General features: G+C 33.3%; 1 protein-coding gene across 1 annotated transcript in view; it reads right to left on the bottom strand.

Moving 5' to 3' along the window:
* Positions 1 to 26,466, bottom strand: part of ADAMTS20 (ADAM metallopeptidase with thrombospondin type 1 motif 20) — a 225,514-nt gene that overhangs the window by 110,766 nt on the left and 88,282 nt on the right. The window contains exons 8-14 of the mRNA XM_002752357.6: positions 19,576 to 19,681; positions 17,665 to 17,808; positions 15,641 to 15,782; positions 13,925 to 14,029; positions 6,557 to 6,702; positions 5,167 to 5,348; positions 4,927 to 5,063 (exon numbers count right to left, since the gene is read on the bottom strand). Coding sequence (XP_002752403.2) covers positions 4,927 to 5,063; positions 5,167 to 5,348; positions 6,557 to 6,702; positions 13,925 to 14,029; positions 15,641 to 15,782; positions 17,665 to 17,808; positions 19,576 to 19,681 — 962 coding nt within the window. The remainder of the gene's footprint in view (positions 1 to 4,926; positions 5,064 to 5,166; positions 5,349 to 6,556; positions 6,703 to 13,924; positions 14,030 to 15,640; positions 15,783 to 17,664; positions 17,809 to 19,575; positions 19,682 to 26,466) is intronic.

The following is a 26,466-nucleotide window of genomic DNA, read 5'->3' as shown; positions in this document are numbered from 1 at the left end:
ATCATCCTGATACCAAAACCTGGCAGAGACTCAACAAGAAAAGCAAATTTCAGGCCAATATCCATGAGGAACACAGATGCAAAAATCTTCAACAAAATACTGGGCAAACTGATTGCAACAGCACATCGAAAACCTTATCCATCACAATCAAGTAGGCTTCATTCCTGGAATGCAACATATGCAAGTTTATAAACATAATTCACCACATAAACAGAACCAAAGATAAAAACCACCTGATTATCTCAATAGATACAGAAAGGCCTTCGACAAAATTCAACAGCTCTTAATGGTAAAAACTTTCAATAAACTAGGTATCAACAGAATGTATCTCAAAATTTAAAAAGCTATATAAGACAAACCCACAGCCAATATCATACTGAATGGACAAAAACCGGAAGCATTCCCTTTGAAATCTGTCACTAGACAAGGATGCCCTCTCTCACCACTCCTTTTCAATATAGTATTGTTCTAGCCAGAGCAATCAGGGAAGAAAAAGAAATAAAGGGCATTCAATTAAGAAAGAAGGAAGTAAAATTGTCTCTATTTGCAGATGACATGATTGTATATTTAGGAGACAACATTGTCTCAGCCCAAAATCTTCAGCAAAGCCTCAGGATACAAAATCAATGTGCAGAAATCACAAGCATTCTTTTATATCAATAACAGAATTAAGGAGAGCCAAATCAAGAACAAACTGCTACTCACAATTGCTGCAAATAGGATAAAATACCTAGGAAGACAACTAACAAGGGACGTGAAGGACCTTTTCAAGGAGAACTACAAACCACTGCTCAAGGAAATAAGAGAGGACACAAACAGATGGAAAACCATTCCATGCTCATGGTTAGGAAGAATCAATATTGTGAAAATGGCCATACTGCCCAAAGTAATTTATAGATTCAAAGCTATCTCCATCAAGCTACCTATGACACTCTTCAAAGAATTGGAAAAAAACACCTTAAACTTCATATGGAACCAAAAGAGAGCCCACATAGCCAAAACAATTCTAAGCAAAAAGAACAAAGCTGGAGGCATCACACTACCTGACTTCAAACTATACTACAAGGCTACAGTAATCAAAACAGCATGGAACTGGTACCAAAACAGAGACTTAGCCCAGTGGAAAATAACTGAGACCTCGGAGGCAATGCCACACATTTACAACCATCTTATCTTTGACAAACCTGACAAAAACAAGCAATGGGGAAAGGATTCCCTGTTTAATAAATGGTGTTGGAAAAACTGGCTAGCCATGTGCAGAAAGCAGAAACCCTTCCTGACACCTTACACTAAAATTAACTCCAGATGGATTAAAGACTTAAACATAAGACCTAACACCATAAAAACCCTAGAAGAAAACATATGCAAAATCATTCAGGATATAGGCATAGGCAAGGACTTCATAACTAAAAAACCAAAAGCATTGGCAACAAAAGCCAAAATAGACAATTGGATCTAATTAAACTCCAGAGCTACTGCACAGCAAAAGAAACAATCATCAGAGTGAATTGGCAATCAACAGAATGGGAAAAAATTTTTGCAATCTACTCCTCCGACAAAGGGCTAATATTGAGAATCTACAAAGAACTAAAACAGATTTACAGGGAAAAAACAAACAAGCCCACTCAAAAGTGGGCGAAGAATATGAACAGACACTTTTTTAAAAGAAGATATATATGAGGCCAACAAACATATAAAAAAATGCTTATCATCACTGGTCATTAGAGAAATGCAAATCAAAACTACATTGAGATACTCTCTCATGCCAGTTACAATGGTGCTCATTAAAAAATCAGGAGACAACAGATGCTGGAGAGGATGTGGAGAAATAGGAACACTTTTACACTGTTGGTGGGAGTATAAATTAGTTCAACCATTGTGGAAGAAAGTGTGGCGATTCCTCAAGGACCTAGAAATAGAAATTCCATTTGACCCAGCAATCCCATTACTGGGTATATATCCAAAGCATTATAAATTGTTCTATTATAAAGACACATGCACAATGTATGTTCATTGTGGCACTGTTTACAACAGCAAAGACCTGGAACCAACCTAAATGCCCATCGATGATAAACTGGACAAGGCAAATGTGGCACATATACACCATGGAATACTATGCTACCATAAAAAATGATGAGTTTGTGTTCTTTGTAGGGACATGGATAAATCTGGAAACCATCATTTTCAGCAAACTGACACAAGAACAGAAATTCAAACACCGCATGTTCTCACTCATAGGCAGGTGTTGAACAATGAGAATACATGGACATAGGAAGGGGAGCATCACACACACTGGTGTCTGTTGGGAGGGAATAGGGAAGGGACAGTGGGGGGCAGGGAGGTTGGGGAGGTATAACATGGGGAGAAATGCCAGATATAGGTGATGGGGGATGAAGTCAGCAAAACACATTGCCATGTAGATAGCTATGCAACAATCCTGCATGTTCTGCACATGTAACCCAAAACCTAAAGTGCAATAAAAAATATATATATTTTTTTAAAGTTTCAGATGTGCAGTATAAGTCTTAAAGAACTACTGTATAGTATAGTGTCTATGATTAACAATACTGTATTGTATATTTTTAATTTGGTAAGAATAAAAACTTATGTTGTGTTCTTATCACAAAAAAAAAGAAAACCACTCTTCAAAGAAAATGTAATTCAGAGACTAAAGTATGAGTATGTAAGCAATACATTAGTATACTCCAAAAAGATGTCTTTCATGGTTATTATTTTAATGCATGACCTTAGAACTCTGCAAATAATCTTAGTTTCAAATAAATACTTAAAAGTAACATTTTCTTTAAAACCAATACCCAGTATAACAAACAGTGCTTATTTTAAATAAATGAATGAATAAATGAATGAACATGCAAGTAGACAGATGGCTTGTTCCAGAAATTTCAAAAAACAAATGCAGCTCCTCTCCATGCAGAAGCTATTCTCTGCATACACTGCAATAACTCTTTCCATTGTTTGGAATAACCCTCTAAATTTAGGGCTCAGTAAAGAAAATTTCTTAAGCCTCATGAATTCTTTTATATACAAGGCAGATATTTTCAAAATCAAGATTTTAGGTATATATTTTATAAAAGTAGTATGCCTCTATATATTCAGATAATGTCATCACAACTTCTACATTTTCATATGACTTTATGCTGCTAATTTAGATAAAGCATAGCTTTTTTTCAGTCCACTGAGTAACCTTTTCAGTATTTAAGCTATTTTGAACTTAAATTATTTTAACTCTCTTTGAACATCTCATTAGCTCTTTGAGTGAAGGATCTTTATCACTGAGATAACGTAATAGATGTTTGTTTATAGGGAGATGAAGTTGGCCTTATAGAACTCCACTTTAACCAAAGGAGTACGTTCATAGGATTATACTTACATTTTTTAAACTAGTTTTTATCTTTTATTTTTAAATTGACAGATAACATTGTATGTTTTATCATGAACAACATGATGTTTTCAATAATATATATATATATATTATGGAATAGTTACATCTAGCTAACAAATGCACAACTCACATGGTTATCATTTTTGTGGTGACAGCACATAATATCTGCCATGTGATCCAGCAATCTCACTACTGGGTATATATCCAAAGGAAATGAAATAAGTTTTCAAAGAGATATCTACATTCTCATGTTTATCACAGTGCTATTCACAATAGCCAAAATATGAAATCAACCTAAGTGTCCATCAATGGATGCATGAATTTAAACAAGGTGGTTTATATACAAAATTGTGTATTATTCAGCCATGAAGAAATAGGAAACCTTGCCATTTGTGAAATGTGGATGAACCTGGAGGACATTATGTTAAATGAAATAAGCCAGGCACCAAATAAATACCATATGGTCTCATTCATTTGTGGAATCTAAAAAAGTTGATCTCATAGAAGTACACTTACTCTATTCTTTGGACCACATTCACTATCCTAGTTCTCAAATTCACCCTCCATTCTGAAGACTGTCATTGCAATGTTTGTGCTTTAACTCAGCATCTCATCTGCTCTGACCTAGAAGCCTGTTAAATGAACCACCTGTCTCCAATCTTCTAAACCTAATGGTTTGAAGATTCCAATATGCAAATACAATCTCATCTCTCCCTTGACTTCAAATCCTTCTATGTGTTTCCAAGGAGTTAAGAAAAAGAGTGCATTTGACAGCCATCTGCTAGTCCCTAACTCCAACTCTGCTCCCTTACTTCCTCATTTCCTAAAACCTACTCATTTCGATACTTTGCCATCAAGTCTCACACCCTCCATGAAAGGTTCTCTGAATCCTTTACCCACCTCTCCATAAAATAAGACACTCCTTCCTCAATATCTCTATGCTACAGCAGATGACCTAGCATTACATTCTAATTGTTTATATGCCTATTTCCCCCACAAGTCTGTGACTATCTTAAGTGGGGTTCTTTGCTCCAACATTTTACCCTGGTAACTTGAACAGTATCTGACATCTAGTAGCTACTCAATCAATTTTTGTCAAATGTACATGAGAAATAAGTGACAGCTGGAGAGAGGAAGGAAGAATATCAATAGTTTTAACAGACAAGGAAAACATTACTGTAGAAGGTTACATTTAACATAACAAAATCCCTTTACAATTTTTGTATCCTATTATTTTCTATCTATCTTTTTAGGAAGCTGACCTCATTCCTATTGTGATTATGAGTACAATAGACCACAGAAAGTCAGCAAATTTATCTTAATGCTTTGTTGAGTCATTCTTGATGACAGAGAATTCCCAGTAACAAGGCCAACCATACTCCTATAGACAGCATGATAACAAAGGTTGCTTTGTTGGAATGCATAAGAACATACACTGAAATAGTAAAAGTAGCATTTGGTTATACAAATAAAAAAATTATTCTTAAAGTCACTTTAAATATAATAGAAACTTAGTTACTTACCATACACACGCCTTGAACACAGATGTCATGAGTTTCAGTTCCACAAGGAGTACCATCTTCAACCATAGCCTTCAATAGGTAGAAATAACTGGTTCCAGCAACCTCACAATAGAGTTTACAACGATCTCTTGTGCCAACTGTAAAAGAGAAAAGTGTTAAATTTTTAATGTATAATAATAAAGCTATGTGTTCTTAGGTCTTAGAAAAATTTACACCAAAGAAACAGCATAATTTACTTACTGCCACTGTATTTTGGAAGCCACCTTACATTAGGGGGAAGACCATTGATGTTCACATGTTTACCATTAAAATCAGAGCATTGCTTCTCTCGAAAGTCTTGTGTGCCGTTTGGACATGAATCAGTATTACATGATCGAAATTTCATCCTGCGGCCCACACAGTAATTTCCTCCATTTCTTGGCCTAGTCGAATTCATGACATTGTAAAGCTCATCAGTACAACATTATTTGTGCCACTTACTTCTAAAAGTTTCATTGTTTTCCAGGATCTAGAAAACTACTGAAGTCCCACTAACACTTTTTGTTTTTAACAGAAGTATGTAACATGAGTTTTAAGCAATTCTATTGATAATTAACCATAAAAATATCCACCTTAGCGTGGACAGTGAGGCATAGAGGTCAGAAATGATATGTTGTTCTCGGCTAGGTTAACTAACAAGAAACTAACAATGGAAGTTTGTTCTTAAACTTCCAAAAAAGGGTTTGTTCATTTTCTAGAAAGATAAAAGACATGTAGTGAACCAAAGACAATAACAACGGCAGATACCGTGTTAAATAAACAGAAAATATATATGCATCTTTGTCATGTATATCTTATTTATTACTCAGTTCAAGGAGTTTTATGGTTTCAATCTATATCCATGTTAGTTTGACTTATATTGGAAAATAAAATTTGTTTGTGGAACTTTTGGAATATAAAGACTTCTAGTATAGTTTATCCTAAAATGTAAATAAACCAAAATTTTATTCAGAGTATGTCACATTTCTGCATTAAAAATGCTTATTAATAATACTTTAAGAGTATCATATTGCTTACCAACTTATATATCATATATACAACAGAAACATTATTTTAAAATATTTATGCAATATCTAAGCTCTTTTAAACAGTTTGATGAGGGGAAGATATGCTTCAGTACTTATTCAGCTAAAGACAATGATGCATCTATAACACAAGGAGCAGAAAGAAGAAAATATCACGTCATATTGCACAAAACAGCAAAAAAATTGGTAACCAAAATATATATGTTGTCCAGAAGATCCAAAACATAAGCGACAGGAGCCAGGATGTTTCATTAGGCATACAGTAAATGTGAAGATGCCATTATATTACTGTCATTCATATTTACAAGTATGTCTCAAAATTTATATTAAATTAAAAAACAAAAAAATGAAGAAAATAAATCTCAGTTCAGATTATAAAATTTAATCTATTTAAGGTTTTTGAAAAATGTCTGAATCTACCAAAACATGGCTTAACATGTTCCAAAAGTTTTCTGAATCTCAGAAACTTACGGACTGACCTCCAGTTTTAGAAGTGAGTGAAACTGATGTTTACTTTCTGGTGCCTTGAGATAATCTTAATTTATAGTGACATAAAAAAGACGTACTCAGGACGGTTACAGTGTCTGGTTGTGCTTTCGATTCCACCTCCACATGTTCTTGAACAAGAACTGTAAGGTTCCCATGGTCCCCATTCACCATTTACAGGATGTGTTTTCATTTCTTTGTTTACACATAGCCCACGGAGGCAATGCTATAAAAATAATAAGCACAAAAAGAAATAATTCCATCTCTAATTAGAACATCACAAAATTATAATAGCAGCATAAAGATCAACAGAAGAACAAACTAAACAATTTGAAGCAAGCTGTCATTAATTCAGAAATGTGATTACATTTGAAATAATTTTATGATGATTCCCTATCCACTGAGTAAGATCTATGGAATACAAGAGGAGTATAATATTTCTCTTGGCTTTAAGATTCAGTGTCACTGGGGAGGAAGGGAAAATTAAATAATAAGATGGAATATGGGGGGTAATTTTTGATAGAAGAAACCAAATACTGGGTTAATACAGTACTTTTCCATGCTTCTATTTTTTTATTCAAAGTACCTATTCACCCTTCCACTCTTATAAAAAGCTTTCTACTTTATCCTATCCAAAGTCTCAAATGACAATCTTTTCTCTTTACTTTCATCAAGAAAATGGAAACTTACAGAAGAATCTACCCACAGTCTCCCATCACCTGTTCTACCCATTCAATAGCATCTGCACCCATACATTCAGCCTTGTTGCCTGTTAGCATACCGGAACACTCATGATCCCAAAGTCAATCTCTGCTTGTGCACTTAATCCCATCCCTTCTCACTACACCAAACATCACTCCAGAATTCTCTAATCTCTTCTACATTATCATCATTTCAGTGATAGCTAATCAAAGTATGGCCATGCACTCATGCTAGTCTATGAACTAGTTACCAGACTGAGAGAAGATAACACAAGCTCAGAGTAAGCATTTAAAAATTTTTATAAAATTTTTACAGAGAAATTTTATGTCTAAATAAATGATTTTAAAATTGGCTTGTGTTTATTTTTAATTGTGGCAAAACATGCATAACATAACATTTACCATCTTGGTCAGGTTTAAGTATATAGTTCAATAGTGTTAGGTATATTCATTGTTGTGCAATCAATCTCCAGAACTTTTGCATCTTTCAAAACTGAAACCCTATACTCAATAAGCGACAACTCCCATTTTGTCCTTCCCACTACCTCCTCATAACCACCATTCTACTTTCTGTGTCTATGAATTTGACTACTCCAGATACTTCATATAATTGGAATCATATAGTACTAGTCTTCATGTGACTGGCTTATTTCACTTAGCATAATATACCCAAGGTTCATCCATATGTCAGAACTTCCTTTTTAAAAATGAATTATATTCCATTGTATGTTGTCTTAGTCCATTTAGTGCTGCTATATAAGAATACCCAGGATTGTATAACTTATAAATAATAGAAATTCATTTCCCACAGATCTGAGATCTGGGAAGTCTAAGGTTAACACCAGCAGGTTTGGTGTCTGATGAGGCCATTCTCTTCTTCCAAGATAGCACCCTTCACACTGCATCCTCTAGAGGGAGAGAATACTGGATCCCCACAGGGCAGAATGTAGAAGGGCCAAGACAGCTCACTCCTGAAGGCTCTTTTATAAGGCATTAAACCCACTCATGAGGGAAGAGCCCTTATGCCCTACTCATATCTTACAGGCCCCATATCGTAATACTGTTACATTGGCAACTAACATTCAATATGAGTTTGAGAGGGGACAAATATTCAAACCATAGCATATGCATTTATCACACTTTGTTTGTCTTTTCATCCATCAACAGATACTGAGTAGCTTTCACCTTTTTATTATTATTTGAGATGGAGTCTCGCTCTGTTGCCAAGGCTGGAGTACAGAGTGGCAGGCGCTCGGCTCACTGCAACTTCCACCTCTTGGGTTGATGCAATTCTCCTACCTCAGCCTCCCAAGTAGCTGGCATTACAGGTGTGCGTCACCACAAGCTGATTTTTGTATTTTTAGTAGAGGCAGGGTTTCGCCATGTTTGCCAGGCTTGTCTTGAATTCCTGCTTTCACCTTTAGGTATTGTGAATAATGCTGCTATGAGCATGAGTGTACAAATATCTCTTTGAGATCCTGCCTTTCATTCTTTGGGCATACATCCAGAAGCGGAATAGCTGTATCATATGATAGTTTGATTAATAATTTTGTGAGGAATGGCTGTACTATTTTCCATAGAAATATTTGGCGCATATTTTGAGTGTCCTTTTTCCATTTCATTTTCCTAGTAAATAATTTTTATTACTTTATACAAAAGTATCAGTTTGTAAATAATCAGAAATCTTAAAAAAGAAATAAAGCAATCTTTTACTACAGATAACTTGTGGAGTAGATTCCTAGATTATTCTCCTTCACATACAAATACAACTCTTATTTCTCTTACTTTAAAAAAACAATAGCAACAAAAAAATCTGTCTTAGATCTCACTGCCCTTACCAGCTACTGCCCTGCTTCTCCTTGAAAGAGCTGTCCACCTTCATTTTTTAACTCCCTGTCTATTCTCTTATAACCCCACCCCAGACAGGTTTTTATATCCTATTCCTCCATGAATCTGCTCATGTGTAGGTCGCCAACGGCCAATTCTCATTCTCTGTCTTCCTTATCAGTAATATGTGCCCAATTAAGCATTCTTCTTCTTTGGCACATTTTTTTCTCTTCATTTCCAGGGCTCTACGCACTTGGTTTTCTTCCTTCATAATTAATTTTTTCTCATTGTCTTCTGCTGTTTCTTCTTCTTCTTCTTTGTGACAACTTAATGTTGGAATGTTTCTCCAGGATCATATCTCAGTTTTTTTATTCTTTTCTGTTAACAGTCACATCTAGTCAAGATCTCTCCCCTAAACTCTCTTCTTTGTGACAACTTAATGTTGGAATGCCTCTCCAGGCTCATATCTTGATTTTTTTAATTCTTTACTCTTAGCAGTTACTTCTAGTCCAGATCTCTCTCCTAAACTCTAGTCTCATATATATGTCTACTTACTTATGACTATTTTCTGGAATATCTAATAAACATTTCAAGCATAGGCATAGCATATCCAAAACAGAATCCCTGCCCTCCCAGCTCAAAACCTGCTTTTACTGAGTCAATCTAAGTTGTTCAGCCAAAAACGTATTCATCATTTCTCTTCTCTTTGAACACTCCAGATCTGATATGTTAGCTACAATAAATGTTCTAGTTCCTTTTAAAATATATCAAAAATTGATCTTTCATTATCCCACCGCTACCATTTTGGTTTAAGCACTAGCATCCCTTATTTCTATCACTGAAATCACTAAGTAGATGTGTGTTTCCATTCTTGTCCCCGATAGTTTAGCCTTAACAGAGTTGCCAGATGATCTCTTTTTAAACCAAGTCAAATCTGGTATGAATCCATTCAAATCCTTCATTATTTCGAGTAAATGTGCAGTTCTCACAATGGCCTGTGTGAACCCCCAAAATTTAAGTCAGGTCTCCATTAGTTTAGAAAGTTTATTTTATCAAGGTTGAGGACATGCCCATGACACAGCCTCAGGAAGTCCTGACACGTGCCCAAGGTGGTCAGGGCACAGCTTGTTTTTATACATTTTAGGGAGACATGAGACATCAATCAATATGTAAGAAGTACATCAGTTCCCTTCAGAAAAGCAGAGGTAGCTCAAAGCAGGGTCCCCTCACTGGGAGCTTCTGCATCACAGGTAGGTAAGAGACAGATTGTTGCATTCTTTTGGGTTTCTGATAAGTATTTCCAAATGAAGCAATCAGAATATGCATCTATCTCTGTGAGCAAAGGGATGACTTGACTAGAATAGGAGGCAACTTTGTCCTGAGCCATTCCCAGCTTGAAGGGGCCCAAGATATTTTTCTTTCACACCTTCAATGTCCTAGGAAATCTTCCTTCAGTTACACCTTACGAGTGTCTTTCTCTCTTTGCTTCACACCAGCTAAAATGTCCTACTTGCTCTTCTTTAAACATCCCAGGCATGCTCCAGACTTAGGAGCTCAGCTGTTCCTTTTTCTGGGAACTCATTTACCCCAGATATCCTTATAGCTAACCCTCCCATCTCCTTTACAACAGTTAATTTGGTAACTGCATATAATATCTATCCTGACCATCATATTTTAAATTGCAATCTGCTCTCTCCTACCATAAAATTTCTAATCGGTTTCCTGCTCTATTTTTCTTGTCCATAGAACCTATCAGTTTGATGGTACTATTATATTAATTATTTGTAATATTCTAGTCTCCCTCCAGAACTTAAGCTACATGAGGACAGAGGTCTTGTCTGTTTTGTTAACTTATATATCCTTCAGCAACAGAAGAAAATGAGAACTTGTGTAACTAAAATAGTGCCTGACATAGTAGGCCCTTGATAAATCTTTGCTGATTGAATGAATCCCATAGCCAAGATTATAGCAGCAAAAATGCCTTGTGCTCTCCATTAGAAAAAGTCATTCAATATGAGAAAGCCATATTAGAAGGGAAAAAAAATTTCATAATGTACTAAGCGCATTGTACTTTGTAAGCATCTTTCATAAACATTTAAGTAATCCTTGCTGTTTAAAAAAATAATTTGAGAGATTAGAGCATGAAGACATTATAATGTTATACTATTCACCATGTTGTAATATTAACTCATTATCAGAAGGGTTCACCATGGCTTCACACATCTTGATTTACTACCAAAAGCATTCAGCACACAGATTCATTAAATAGTCACAAGATAAAGGGACTAAACAAGAAGGTTAAGGTAAAATTATAGAATATTTGTTTCAAATGTCCCTTCAATAAAAGGTCCATTTAATACTGAATACGGCTAAATATACAGGGGTTCACTGTGTTTAATTAATTTTAAAAAGGGAATTTATACCTATTATAATCCACATGATGCTACCCCAAATACCACCTTTGCATTTAATCTGCATTTGTCCTAAAGTACATCTTAGTATCTCACCACATTTACCTTGAATCCCAATAAATCCATGCTTATTCTACCATCTCATTGGGAAAATATTCAAATGGCTAATAAACACATGAGAAGATATACAAGGTTGATAATAATCATGGAAATACAAGTTAAAACCACGAGATTCCATTTTATACCTACTAGAATGGCTAAATTTTTTTTAAAAAAGACTAACAATATCAAAAGTCAGCAAGAAATACAGAGTAACTGGAACTTTCCTACATTGCTATGGGGAGTCTAAAATGGCACACATATTTCAGAACATGGTTTGGCACTTTCTTATGATATTAAATGTACACTTACCCTATAATCCAGTAATTCTACTCCCAGAAAAACACAAACATATGTCTACAAGAAGACTTGTACAAGGATGTTCATGGCAGCTTTATTCATAATAACCAAACACCAGAAATGATTCAAATATCTATTGACAGGAGAATTTATAAACGAATTATAGTATATCCACATAGTTGAATTAAACTGTGGTATAAAGGAATGAACTGCTGATGCACACAATCATATGGATGAAGCTTAAAAATATTAGGTTGAACAAAAGACCCCTGTCCCATCCTGCTCCTCCAAAAAAGAGGACACTGTATAGTTCTATTTACAACAAGAACAAGAAAAAACTAATTTGTGGAAATAAAAATCAGAACACGAGTTCTCTCTGGAAGGAAGGAAAATTGTCTAGATAGAGGCACAACTGAACTTTTAAAAGTGATAGAAATGTTATAATTTTTATTGGGATGTTGGCTATATGTGCATCAACATTTGTTAAAATCCATCAAACTGTATACCTAAGATCTATGCATTATATTTATATATACCTTAATTTCAAAAACTCGTGTTTGTGCCCTAACTGGATTTAGACTACTAATAAATTAGCTATAAAAAGTACATCTCCTAATATCTGTAAATATATCAACCACTACTTTTGCCACAGGCAATCAATCCTGAAGATTCATGGCATATAATAACTTGAAAAGTTGCTAAGGAAAAGAGGAAGGTGCCAATCCTGGATTTTAATCAGGTGAACATCTGAGAGCACAAATGCACCAATATCAGCGCCCAGCATTCATATTTCAAAAGGTTTTTTTTCTTCTGCTTAGCCTCAGGTAGTCACTCTCACAAATGCCACCCTTTTAGTCAAAAAGCATCTTCTAATTCTAGTCACAGGAACTGAGAAAAAAGTAAAGTCCATTAAATAATTCTTAACCACCAAATTGAAATGTGATCAAATTTTAAAATTCAAAGCAGCTGAACTGAAAAAGCCCACTAGAACTCTAGTCCTTATATTAGAAAAAGCTTATTAGTGTGTCAGATGATTTCAATGAGTACTTCAGCTGCTACAAAACTTCAAGTTCCAAATAAAATATTACTAACCAATTAATTTGTGATGTGAGCAACATGCATAGGAAACACATGCCTTTTGATGCAAAAGTGATTCAAGTGAAAAGCAATAGCTGGTATAAATATTTCAATGAAGCAACAGGTGATAAGGACACAGGTTTAGCTACTGAACTGACCTTATTTTTAAGAACTTTATCTTTTTGGTTAACGTGAAGGTAACAGGGAGGAAGAATTAGCCAATCCATTGCCAAAAAAAATGTTCCTTTTACACTGAGAGTGCTCAGAGATGCTGACAGACTAAACACTTAATGTAGTCAACACTGGCCACTGAGGCTGTCCTGGAGCACCAAAGTTCACTATGACTTCATCCTCTCATATGATACTTTTCTTTATCCTAGTGAGCGTTATCATTCAACATCATTGTAACAGCTTTAGATAAGTTAAAGACTGTTGGAATAATAAAGACTTAGCATGGTAGGCTGTTGATTTTAGAGGCATAATCCATCTTAATACACTTAGAAACAATGAAAGTCTAAAGAAGCCACTTAAAACTTTCAATTGTATTAACTGAATTTTAAGGAAAAAAATGTATGAAATGGAAACATTCTCGAATTTGGAGAATTTGCCAAAATATTAGAACTGTTATGTCTGTCCTCAATTTTAATAGCAACATTGTAATATATATAGATAATTATATATCCATGTAATTATTTATATGCTACTATACAAAACTTTAATATTCATCTGCCATAGCTTAGAAATGTAACAATTTTAAAAACAACAACATAATATACATAGATAACTATATATCCATGTAACTATTTGTAGGCTAACTATAGAAAACTTTAGTATTCATCTGCCATAGCTTAGAAATGGGATAAAATTAAAAATATAATTCAGTTGACAATGTACTATAGCAAACAAACATGGCAATAACATTAACCAGCTGCAGAAAAGTTGACAGCAAATAATGAACAGAGTGTTAAAATGCAGAGCAATCACATCCTGGGATAATGTCTTCATATAAGACTCACCCTTGGAGAAAACCTACCATCCCAGGACCACATTCTGTTCCATCTGCTGGTGGCACGCGTTGAGTTAAACAGCTCTCGTTACCTCTTACTGCACTTATGCACCAAAGATGCCTGCATGTATTCTGCAGAGTAACAAAAGGCAGGCAAGCCAGCATAAGGATAGCACAACACTGGTTCAAGTCAGTATTACATATTGGTTTATAAATTGATCTATTTCCTGGTTCTATAGTATAAGCTGAAACTAATCAGTGAACTTTTTTACTAAGTAAGTTCTAGTCATTGATTTTCTTATAAACACATAAAACTAACATTTTCCTGAAAACATTTTTTAAAAAAAAATTTTTTTCATACATTGAATAGGAGATATGAATTGGAGTGGAAATTTTCAAAATTATTTGAAATGTTTTTTCTCTTTACGAGATATTTTTCTAAAGAACTTTTTGTTGTTAAATGTTATTCATAAGAAGTTGCCAAAGCCGCTATTGATACAATGGTGGAATGTATGAATAATCAGCATTGAAATAATGTATAACGTATACTGAAGTTTCCTATTTTGTAAATATAATGCCTACTTTCAACTTTTGAACAAAGGGCTCTGAAGTTTTCGAAAGAAACAAAAGTTCACAGCAGCTCATATGAGCTACAACCAATATAATTCCTTTCTTTTTCTGAATTTAAATTCAAAGTTATTTAGTGTCTAAATCAGATTGGAAAGAAATATATCTTTTATTATGATATATTAAGGTAAACCTTCCCCACTTCACACTGGATGTTTAAAGGCTTATCGAAATTTGTGATTCTATATGTAAGGTTTTAGGAAGAATAGTAACTATATGAAATGAGCTTTGCCTGTCCTGCATTTTCTACTTAGTTAATTCATTCAATATTCAATAAACATTTATTTTGTGGCATGTACTGTGTGACAAATCCTAAACTGAATACTAGGAGTAGATATTTATTTTAATGACTCAGTGTACATTCCTGGTCCAGTGACCCTCATAATCTAGTAAAGGAGGGAAGCAATTAAGCAAAATTATATAGGGAATAAGAAAAACCGAATGAGTACTCTACATGGAAGAGTAAAGCATGGATTCACCAAAGCAGTAACATTTATTCTAAACTAAATCCTAAATTTACCCCCATATAAAAGAAAATCATAATTATAGAGCCAATTAAAGTGTTAGGATCAACTATTTCAATGACAATTAAAAGTCTAATCTATGAAAAATCATCAAAATATTATAAAGTGATAGCTCAATGAAAACTAAACAATATGCTCCCAAATTTAGTTCTTTGGAATTCAAATATACATAAATGAAAATGTACTGTATTATTAGCTAGATTCCACGTGCCTTCGAAACAATTCAGATTCAAAACACCTATCTATATTTTCTCCTTAAGCTCAAAATAATATCATTTGAAAATAAACATTTCAATGCCTTTAGTTTTAAAATTATGTAACTTTCCTATTTTCTAAATGAGAATACTTTATAGGAATTTGTGAGAGTTAACAAAGGTAATTTTTAAGTACCAAAACAGTACCTGACACATTATAACTAGTCGATACGTTTTAATTTTCCTGTTCTTATCACTTTATGACTAATACTAAATTATCAGACTTAAAACCTATATTTAGTTTACTTTCTGTTCAAGAGAATCAACACACATTTTAAAATATATTCTAAGTATAACTTTATGGTAGCTTTCAAACAAAAGAAAAGAATTTTTCTTACCGTCTCAGGACACACTTTTGACCCAGGACCAAACGTAAGTTCACACTGCTTGTTTCCATCATATTGTGATCCAGGAAGTGCTGAAGGCAGATTCTGTATGTCTTCATTTGGTTTGTCAAGAAGACATTCCGCATTCCCAGAACTGTACCAATGACAGAAAATACAATATTGTGAATACACATGGATACATTCCAGTATGATTCTTTTTCATATTTTCTGTAATTCTTTACTTTCAAAGAGAATATTGTATTTATTCATAACTTAAAAAACCAACTCACATCATTATCAGTATAGCAATGTTCCTACACATAAAGATGACTTCACAGTTTATAAAGGATTTTTAATATGCACATTTGCACTTGATCCCCACAAACACCTTAAAGGTGGCAATTTAAAAAATGATAAGTAATAAATACAAATTCATCAGAACATTATTTACTAAATATATATCCATATCACACTTTTGGTCTACTTTGCTCTCCAATAATAATGTCTCAAGTGTAATGACCAACTGTTAAAATGTTGGAAAAATAAGTTTTCAAATCACTTGAAAAAGTATATTTCTAGCCCTACACAGCAACAACAACAGAAAAAGAGTTTCAAAAAGTTTTAGGCTGTCTCCACCTCAAGAGGTCTTTCAAGGTGGGAGTATAGCAGTGTCAAGATCACTGGCTTTGGGAACTTACATTTTGGTTCCATCAATTGCCAAGATGCATGACCATGGACAAATTTTTTAATCTCCCTATCTCCCTGAACCACAGTTTCCTCATCTGTAAATTGAGAGTAGTAATATCTTTTAATTTGCTATCAGAATACACAATATGTTTGAATGACTTAGGAAAAAGCATGAGAAATATATATATTACTCCTAGTTTACCATGCAAGGTTCAGTATGTAGAAAACTGTACAGCCATTCCAATTGGGCTAAAAGCAACCCTTTATCCCACTGCAATAATTAAATAAATCTTTTTTGAAAGATTTTACTGGCTAAAAGGAAAAATATCAATTTTCCAATTAAATGAACATGTAACCTTAAAAATCTTCTTTGAAGGAAATCAAAATATTACCCCCTTCCAAAAAGAAAAGTACACCATTGGTATTTTTACACATCACATCAGTATTTTTAAACATTTAGCAAAGCTATATATAACTCTGTACAGATCAGCAAGTATAAGTTGTGATTTTAAGTCAAGTTCCCATAGAAGTAAGTATTATCACTGTTGGTTATAATTTGAGGATATATTTACAAACATATATTCCAAAGCATGAGTTTATATTTTCACACAGTTTTCATAAGAGAGAGGAAATTAGAAAATACTAATGCTGTAAAATTGATGATTAGAATATATCAGTAGAAGTGAAGTAGTGTCACATTTATACAAAAAGATTACCGGGAAAGAGCTCAGGCTTGTCTTTTGGTAAAGTTTCAGTGACTTAGAAAGAAACACCATTCAAATAAAAGAAATTGGGAAGCAGAGAAACCTGAAGGAAAGTGGAGAAATGAGTCAAGGAAAACCTAGATCTACTAACTCTCTTCAGAGCTAGAAAGAACTCCTGAAAGAGTAGCAAAGTTAGAGACTCAGCATCTCTGTGGCTTTAGAGAGCTATCAAAATAATTCATAGTTTGACTTTAGCTATTCTCTGTCCTTCAGGGGTACCTCAAACTTGAGCCACTCAAATTTCTCTCAAAATATTACCTAGTAACTTCAGAAAAAATTCAAACATATATAACGAAACTGGAATTACCATTAAGTCTCCCATCAAGCATAGTTTTCATCACAAGGAAGAATACAGATTAAAAAATAATAGCTAGGTCTGACAACAATGAAAATATTTATTTTAAAGAGTGAAATTATATATATACACACACTCTTTTCTTATTTTTAAACCCCCATTTGTACGGTGAAATTAAACATAAATTTAAACAAGGAAAAGCTAAACATAAATTAAACCACCTTTAAAAATATCAATTTCAAATCTTATAATTGAATACATGTTCAATTATTTAACATAAATTTACTTACTCTAGGAATTCGGTAATATATTTTTGACTACACTTTGACCATGTCCAAGGACTCATGTGGAAACTTAAAGCAGGGGCCATTACATGATACTGTTTAATTTTCATTTCTTTACATCTAGGACTATCATCATGTTGAATACCAAGTCTAAAAATAAAAATAAACACTTAAAAGGGATATCAAAAGATGCATACAATATTAATAACAGATCCTTTATATTTGCACTGTAACATAAAATATAGATAAATCTACTTATATCATAATCTGAAATCCATCTCTCCATAAGGCCTTACAGTGTTCATATTTAGAAGTACCTGATGGCTGAGAAATATTATAGTCTGGTGATATGGTATCTGAGTCTTCACAATCAAATTATCTGGACTCTGCTGCACCTCATCACAATATGGACCACAGCATTCATATAAAAGTGCCTGCAGGTTCAATATGGATATCCCAGCAGATGTGTGTGGATAAATATTAGGTAAAGATAATACCACACTAAATTCTAGACCTTTGTCTATTGCTACAATATCACAAGAACTTTGTGAATCCCCAATTTGCATCATTCTATAGTACCCATCTATTTTATATGAAATAAATACTATTTCAGGTCCATACTTCCTAAGTGATGCTCAACAGAACTAGAATAATAAAAACATTTCTAAAGGGCAGTCAAATCTTCATCACTTAAATATTAAATAATCAGCAGGTCAGCAGCAGATCCTATGCAATTTAGGGGGAACTCAAGTATCAGCTCAAGTTTGGAAGGAATACTGAAACCACTAATTCAGAGTCTTACTTACTAAAATTTGTATTTAAACCATTTTTAAAATTAAACAACTTACCCATATACTAGAGACACCTAAAGAGTTTCTAAGCCAGAAAACAAATATCTAAGATGGTGCTCTCTGCAAAAAAATAGTCTTCCACTGGTTAGCAGCCTTGTAAAGCAGGACATAGTGCTACCCAGATGTTGCTGCAATACTTCTACTGTCTGTAGTATATTCTGCTCATCCTATCCCCCTACTTCATAAACAACTTACAAAATAAAGTGTGTAGCTTGTTGATTATGCAAAAATGGAACTGAAGAGATGATAGTTTACTAAAAATTATCTCCATTTAAAATTATTATTCCCCTTGAATGTTCTAATGATTTCTCAAGGCATGAATAAGAAATTAAATGCCATCAAACTAAGAGCAGCAACTCTAGACTCAGGTCCTTATTAACAGATAACAAAGAAACACCAGGAGTTCTGGGGTGTACATTTAGAATCTTTCTTCATAGGATATATTTGTAGGGGTTTCTGACTTTCCATGATAGCTCCGAGAATATCATGAGAAATCACAGCCTCCATCCTTAAAACATAGAACCCCAGTATATTTTTCAGTAATGTAGGAACAGGTAAGAGAGTCCCAAATTTTTATGAGCAACTATGGAAAAAGTAAAAACTTGAAAAAAAATATCTTAGTAACTAAGAAATTCCCCAGGGCAATACCCTTTGCTGGGGCACATTACTGAGAGAAAGAAGTGAGTTGGTATTACAAATATTTGGGGGAGTCCCCCAGAACCAGGAGCCCATGCAGGCCCTCCTATAAAATGGTAGAGGACAGTACCTGGTCATATATAGGATAACAAGAGACAGAGCCAGAAGTGCTTGTCATGTATCCAATACAGTAAAGGAAATAAAAGAATTCCCAAATTCTAGTTCTTTGCTTAGTCTGTTGATCTGTGCAGCCTGTCTGACCTAACATAGATCACAAAAGAGCCAGAGTTAGCATTTCAGGGAAAAAAAAAATACACTAATAACATTTTATGAAGAAACAAAGCTAATTACTCAACTGAAGATGGAATTTCAGGCATTCTGTGCAAAGATAAATAGAATGCACATTGAGGGGGTGACAGAAGATACTTACGTGTGCCCAAGTTCATGGGCTATAGTAAAAGCAGAAATGAGTCCCTTTTCTTCATTAATGAAGCAGCTTTGTGAAGCATCACATATGGTACCTAAGTATGATAAACCTGAAAAATTTCATTTGTATTTCATCAAAATGGAAAACACTACCAAATCATAAAGTAAGAACTAAATTTTGAAGCATTTAACCATTGGCATTACTACTTAGAAATAAATGCAGAATTGGCTGTTAATATTGATTAAATGTTTTAAAAGGTAAAAAAAAAAAGAGAGAGAATGGAATAATTTAACTGCAAAGTTTTAGAATTGTTTACTGAAGTAAATAATTCAAAAATATAGAGTGAGCAAACAACTTTTTAAAATATTTTTTAAAAAAATTTTAAAAAGAAAAGAATATTTGCAGGCAGTATGAAGTATTTTAATACATTAGTGTGGGTAGCAGGAAAGAGTAGTCAGAATAGTATCTGACATTTATATCTGTTAAATAAAATAAAACGAGTTTATAATATAAGAATTACTGCAGTCACTGAATAATTTTGTAACATTTCAGCAATAGGCAATGTATTGAAAATACAGTCCTATGTAAGGAATAACATGTAACTCCAAAGTGCTGTTGAAAGATGAAGGTCTGTACTGGCTGGACACCAAAGACAGCAATAATTATGGTTTATACAGTCCTCTAAAGTAATATAGAATAAGAAATTCAAAATAAATATTCATTGCAACAATCCATATTCCATCACCAAGTTTTTCATTTACTTATTTTTAGTTTGACATAATCCCATGATTTTGCTATTCCTATCCTTCAATTTGGTTGTAAATGTATCTGCTTTCCTAGAACTCTTTCTTTCACAGAAAAATATTTTTTTCATATATAAGACAATCAGTTTATTACTGTAAAGCTTTTGCATTTAGAAATTTCTTAACATAGAAGAAACAGGCTTCCATTAGCTCCTATTTTAGCTCTTCTCTGCTATGTCATCTTTTATTCTTAGAAGTTAAAAACTTGGACATCTTACTAGCATTTAAGGTAGATATCCTGACAACTGAAATGTTTTTGTTGTGCTTTAAGAGAAATGGGAGTTAAACTGAGGACTCCGAATAAGCTGGGGAAAAGTCAAAAGATGAAGAAGTTTGTTAGTCAATACTTTTTAACAAAAAGGAAAGAATTGTCTTCTTTCTGACCACATTGTCCAAAGGTCTTGCTTTGGCAAGGTCCCTCCAGAAAACAAGCTTTTTCCTTAGAATGAAGACTAAAAGCAACCAAGGCACAATCCCATTACTGGGTATATACCCAAAGAATTATAAATTGTTCTATTATAAAGATACATGCACGTGTATGTTCTTTGCAGAACTATTTACAATAGCAAAGACCTGGAACCAACCCAAATGTCCACCAACGATAGACTGGATAAAGAAAATGTGGCACATATACACCATGGAATACTATGCAGTCATAAAAAACAATGAGTTCGTGTCCTTCAGACATGGATGACTCTGGAAACCATCATTCTCAGCAAACTGACACAAGAACAGAAAACCACACACCGTGTGTTATCACTCATAGTTGGGTGTTGAACAATTAGAACACATGGACACAGGGAGGGGAGCATCACATACTGCAATCAGTTGTAGGGGTGGTGCTGAGGGACAACAGTGGGTAGGGAGGGTGGGGAAGGATAACAAGGGGATAAATACCAGATGTGGGTGATGAGGGGATGAAGGAAGCAAACCACCTTGCCATGCACATACCTATGCAACAATCCTGCATGATCTGCACATGTACCCCAGAAACCAAAGTACAATTAAAAAAAAAAAAGAACAAAAAAATATTTCTTAACAGTCCTCTGTAGAGTGTGAGGGAATTACTGGTTTCCTTAAGATTCTATAATTCATGCTTGTATGTTCAGTTCTTTAGTGAATCAACATCTTATTATGTTTCTCTTTTGTCAGGATAAGTTAAAGAAAAACACATTTCTTTCATGGACATCCTACTGTTCGCATGCTTTTATTAGTATTTTCAATTTGCCAAATTGCACAATTCCAATATTTTCATTTGTAGTGCAGTGCAGATATTTGGAACACAGTATTGAGTCCATTACCAATCAAACTTTATGTTTCATGCTTAAAGGTACATGCATTTTAAACTGAACATTTTAGTCACATTAAGGGATTTATAAAAATATATATCAAATATAATTAGAGACCAAGCTCAAATATTTCCATAAGCAGGCAACACCAACAAAACTCAAAGTAAATGGTTAACATTATGGAAACATGCTGCTGGTTGATGGTTTGTGTCTAGACTCATTCAAGCTAATTCTGGGTTCTCTAAAAGTCTAAAGATAGAATAAGGCAGCATGGGCCCAAGCTTGATACAAGTTCCCTATGTTTCATAATACAAGGAGCTGCAAAGAGTCACCCAGTCTAGCCATCTCAAAGAATAAAAACCATTCTGCAACATATTTAGCAAAACATGGTCAAGGACTGAGGCACAATACATGCAAGTGGAGAGATAACAGAATACCTAGTAATTACTACTAACATTTTGTGTTTGTCATTAAGAACTCTCCTTAATTTGCTATTTTCATATATTTCAGATAGAACATAAAATACTAATGCTTGCATTAATATAAGCTGTGTAGCCTTATGCAAATTATCATCCTCATCTATAAAATTAGAATAACCATTCTTCTAATTTAATATCTGATAGGAAGCCTTCAAATACCTTAAACTATCATCATCATCACTCTTGACTTAAGAGATAAAAATGCTTTCATCATCATGGTATATATTTCTAAATATTATTGTAATTTATTTACATAGGAGTGGCAGAAAGCTATAAAACCATAATTAGAAACTAGAGGACCAACCATTTCTATAAGAATATTCCAGAATGTCTAGCATTCAATCATTTAAAAAATTAGTAAGAAATGGCAGATACTCAGTAAAAAGTTGTACTACTTAAGTATAAAGATGGGAAAACAGGGTATAGATAATGCAAGAAATATAATATATGCATTAGATTCTTGTTAGGTGATCTCAAAAATACACTTAACACAAAGCCAGAGAACAGTTTGTAGGGAGGAAGAAATTCAGTCTGTTGTAAAAATCAGAGCAACAAGTGTCTATTTCTACATGTATGGAAGACTGGCATTTCTAAAGAGTCCCAGATGATTAAGTGAAGACTATCAAGTCTAAGCCTCAATGATTTAACACACATATGAGCTCTCTTTCTCTCTCTCTCTCTCTCTCTCTCTCTCTCTCTCTCTCTCTCTCTCTCTCTCTCTCTCCCCCACAAGCATGTAGGCATATGTACACACATATACACACATTCATACGTTTCAAATTCTAAGTGGTAAGCAATGAGTAATAAGGATAGATGCTATTCTGAGGGCAAATACTGATAAAAAGTAATATGATCCAAAGAGTAACAGCTTGATAGAGGAAGCTTCAAGATGGATGTGGATGTAGAGCTTTCTTCATGAAGCCAGGGACTCCAATTATGAACAGCCTTTGGATTCCAACAAAAGATAAAAATCTTCTCTGGAAGAAAGCACACACTTTTTGACCTAGCAATTTTCCAATATTGTGTTTTAATATTAAATAAATAGAAGCTCAAAATCAAAGACCATCAAACAAACAAATAAACAAAAGGACATATGGGAAAGCAGAAATAACATGTTTGGCTATCAACTATTTCAGATGTGGGAATTTTCAGATACATAATATAAAGTTGTTCCACATAAGACATTTAAGAAAATGAAATTCAATTAAAAACATGAGCAAATAGTTTTAAAATATAAACTAAATGAACAGGTAGATTTTGAATAAAAGCTAAGTAGTATCTTTTACATTGAAAATATATATATTTTTAAATGTAAAATGTGAAGGATGGGTGAAATACCAGATTAGACACAGCTAAAGAGAGAGCCAAATATACTAATTTATATTAGTAAAATGGAAATTAGAGCTGCTTGAATGAAGCATGAAGAGAAAAAGAAGTGAAAGCATAGAAAACAGAATGAGATGACCTAATACAGATGTAATAGGGTCCCATGGTGAAAACAGATAAAATAATAGGATAAAATTTGAAAAAAAAAATGAAAATTTTCCAAAATTGCTGAAAGATAAACAGTAGATATCGGAATCACAACACATCCCAAGTAGGATACATAAAAAGAAACATATCTATATTAAGGATACAGTTTTAGTGAAACTGCTTTATATCCAAGACAAAGAGTGGATCTTATAGCAGACAGATCAACAAAACAATCTACAACTAAACCCACTACAGATTTCTCAATAGCAAAAGGCAGACACAGCACAATCATATATTCAAACTATTAAGAAAAAATAACTGTCAACCTAGAATTGGTAACTGGAAAACTATACTTCAAGAAGAAGATGATTTGCCTGTTAAATCAGGAAAACACTAAAACTTATGAGTTATTTTAGTAAATTATTGAACCAGAAAGAGTGGGTTGTGGGAACCCCTGACTTTGCAGCCAACTCAGACAGATGTGTAGGTACCCAGGGCACCTAATACTTGCAACTGGTGTGTGAAGTAAGGACAGTTTTATAAGACTGAGAGCTTAAACCTGTGGAGTATGACACAAATTTGGGATAGGTAAGTATTAGAAATGAATTGAATTATAGAATACTCAGTGTCTGGAGAGTTGAAGAACTGGTTGTTGGTGTGGAAAGAACCCATACATTTATTGTGAGTGAAAACAGATCAGACACACCAACTCTAGTTTTTCCTTAAAAAGCATTATCAGAGATAAAGAGAGTTACTATACAATTGTAAAAGGTTCTATTCACTAAACTATGTAACTAATAAGTTAGCCTTAAGATAGATGAAGTAACTAATTTTAACATACATGAAGAAAGTGTTAGAGATATACTTCATATTTCAGTTAGTAATGTAATTAGTAAATATGCAGTTGATTTGAACTATACAAGTAGCAAATTTGATTTAACAGACAAATAAAGAACTCTTAAAGAATACACAATTTTTAAATATACATGGAATATGTTCTTAAATTGGCTACATAATAGATCATAAAGGAAATATCAAGATTTCAAAGAATTAGTATCACTAGATCAGTCTCCAACTACAATAAAAATTAAATTATAAGTCAATAAAACAAAAATAAGTCTTCACACATTCAGAAATGTTTAAATGCATTTTTAAATAATTCATGAAGCAGCAAAGAAATTATGATGGAATTTACATATATTTAGAATTTTTTACAATATTTAATGACATGGAAAATACTAACAAAAACTCATGGGACACAACAAACGTGATACATTGAAGTAAACTGATAGTCTTAACAAAATTAGAAAAGAAATCCTGGACATTAATCAGTTAAGCAATCAACTCACATTACAGGTAGAACTGCAGAAGTAAATTGAAAAATAAAACTACAAGAAAGATAAAGAGCAGACATTCATGAAATAAAAACAAGACACAGAAAGAAAATCGTTGGTTCATTATAAAGACAAATGAAATAAACAGTATTTCAATGAATTTATCTTTAAAAAGAGAGGCATAAACAATATCAGAAATAAATTGAGACAGTACTAGAGACAGATAGCTTAAAATGATTTTAAAATGCTGTGAAAATAATTTAAGCTAATAAATGTTACTAGTAAAAGAAATAGTAAAATATCTAGAAAAAAATAACTTTTCAATTGTATTTAAGAAGACATCAAAAAAAATCTAATTTCCACTGAAGAAATTCCATAAATGGTTACCCTTCCACAAAGTAAATATGATGATAAGTAAATGCAAATGGTTTTCCAAATGGGGCCTACCAACTGTTCAAATGTTGAAGGTATATATCATTTCAATAGTACATAAAATCTTCGAGACTTGGGAAAAAATTATACATCCTAACTCATTCTATAAGGTGAATGAACTCTTATAATCAAAATTAGAAAAATACACTAAAAGAATATAAAATTACACACCATTTTCACCTTGAAAATGTTTGCATGAAATTAGTAAATGGAATCTAGCAGTGGTTGGGGGTAGAGAAGGAAAAACCTTGTTGAATGTTAGTTCAGCATTAGAAAATCTATGCTGCAATAAACAAGGAAAAGAAAATGTTTCTTTATCATACTGATTTCAATTTCTTTCAATATATAACCAGTAGTGGGATAGCTATATCATATGGTAGTTTATTTTCAGTTTTTTGAGAAATCTTCATTCTATTTTCCATAAAGGCTGTAGTAATTTACTATACAAGCAAAACTGTACGACATAAGTATATATCAATGCATAAGTAGTTAAAGGAAATGTGGCATATATATACATAATAGAACACAATTCAGCCTTTAAAAAAAGAACATTCTGTCATTTGCAACAGCATGGATGAACATGCAGGATATTAAGCTAAGTGAAATAAGCCAGGCATAGAAAGATATGATATCATTTACATGGAATCTAAAAAGTTGAACTCTGATAAGTAGAGAGAAGAATGGTGATTACCAGATGCTGAGGGAGTGTAGGCAGATACTGGGGAATGGGGAAATTCATCGTCTAAAAGTACATAGTTTCAGTTAGACCAGAGGACAGTTAGACAGGAGAAATAAGTTTTTGAGATCTACTGCACAGGAGTGTGACTATAGTTCTAATAATGTATTATAATACTAAAAAAGTACGTTTCAGATGTCTCATCAAAAAAGAATGAGATAATAGTTATGTTAATTAGCTTGATTTAATCATTCCACATTGTCTACATATATCAAAACACTACCTTGTACCCCAAAAATATATAGTTATGATTTGTCAATTAAAAATAATATTGATTTTAAAAATCTATGAAATTCACCAGATTAACCCATTTATACCAAAGGTTGCACTTTTTTGTGTAAAAAATCA

This window comes from Callithrix jacchus, chromosome 9 (genome assembly GCF_049354715.1).
Source record: "Callithrix jacchus isolate 240 chromosome 9, calJac240_pri, whole genome shotgun sequence".
NCBI lineage: Eukaryota > Metazoa > Chordata > Mammalia > Primates > Cebidae > Callithrix > Callithrix jacchus.
The sequence above is the reverse complement of the archived record's forward strand: the minus strand, read 5'-3'. Positions and strand labels throughout refer to the sequence as shown.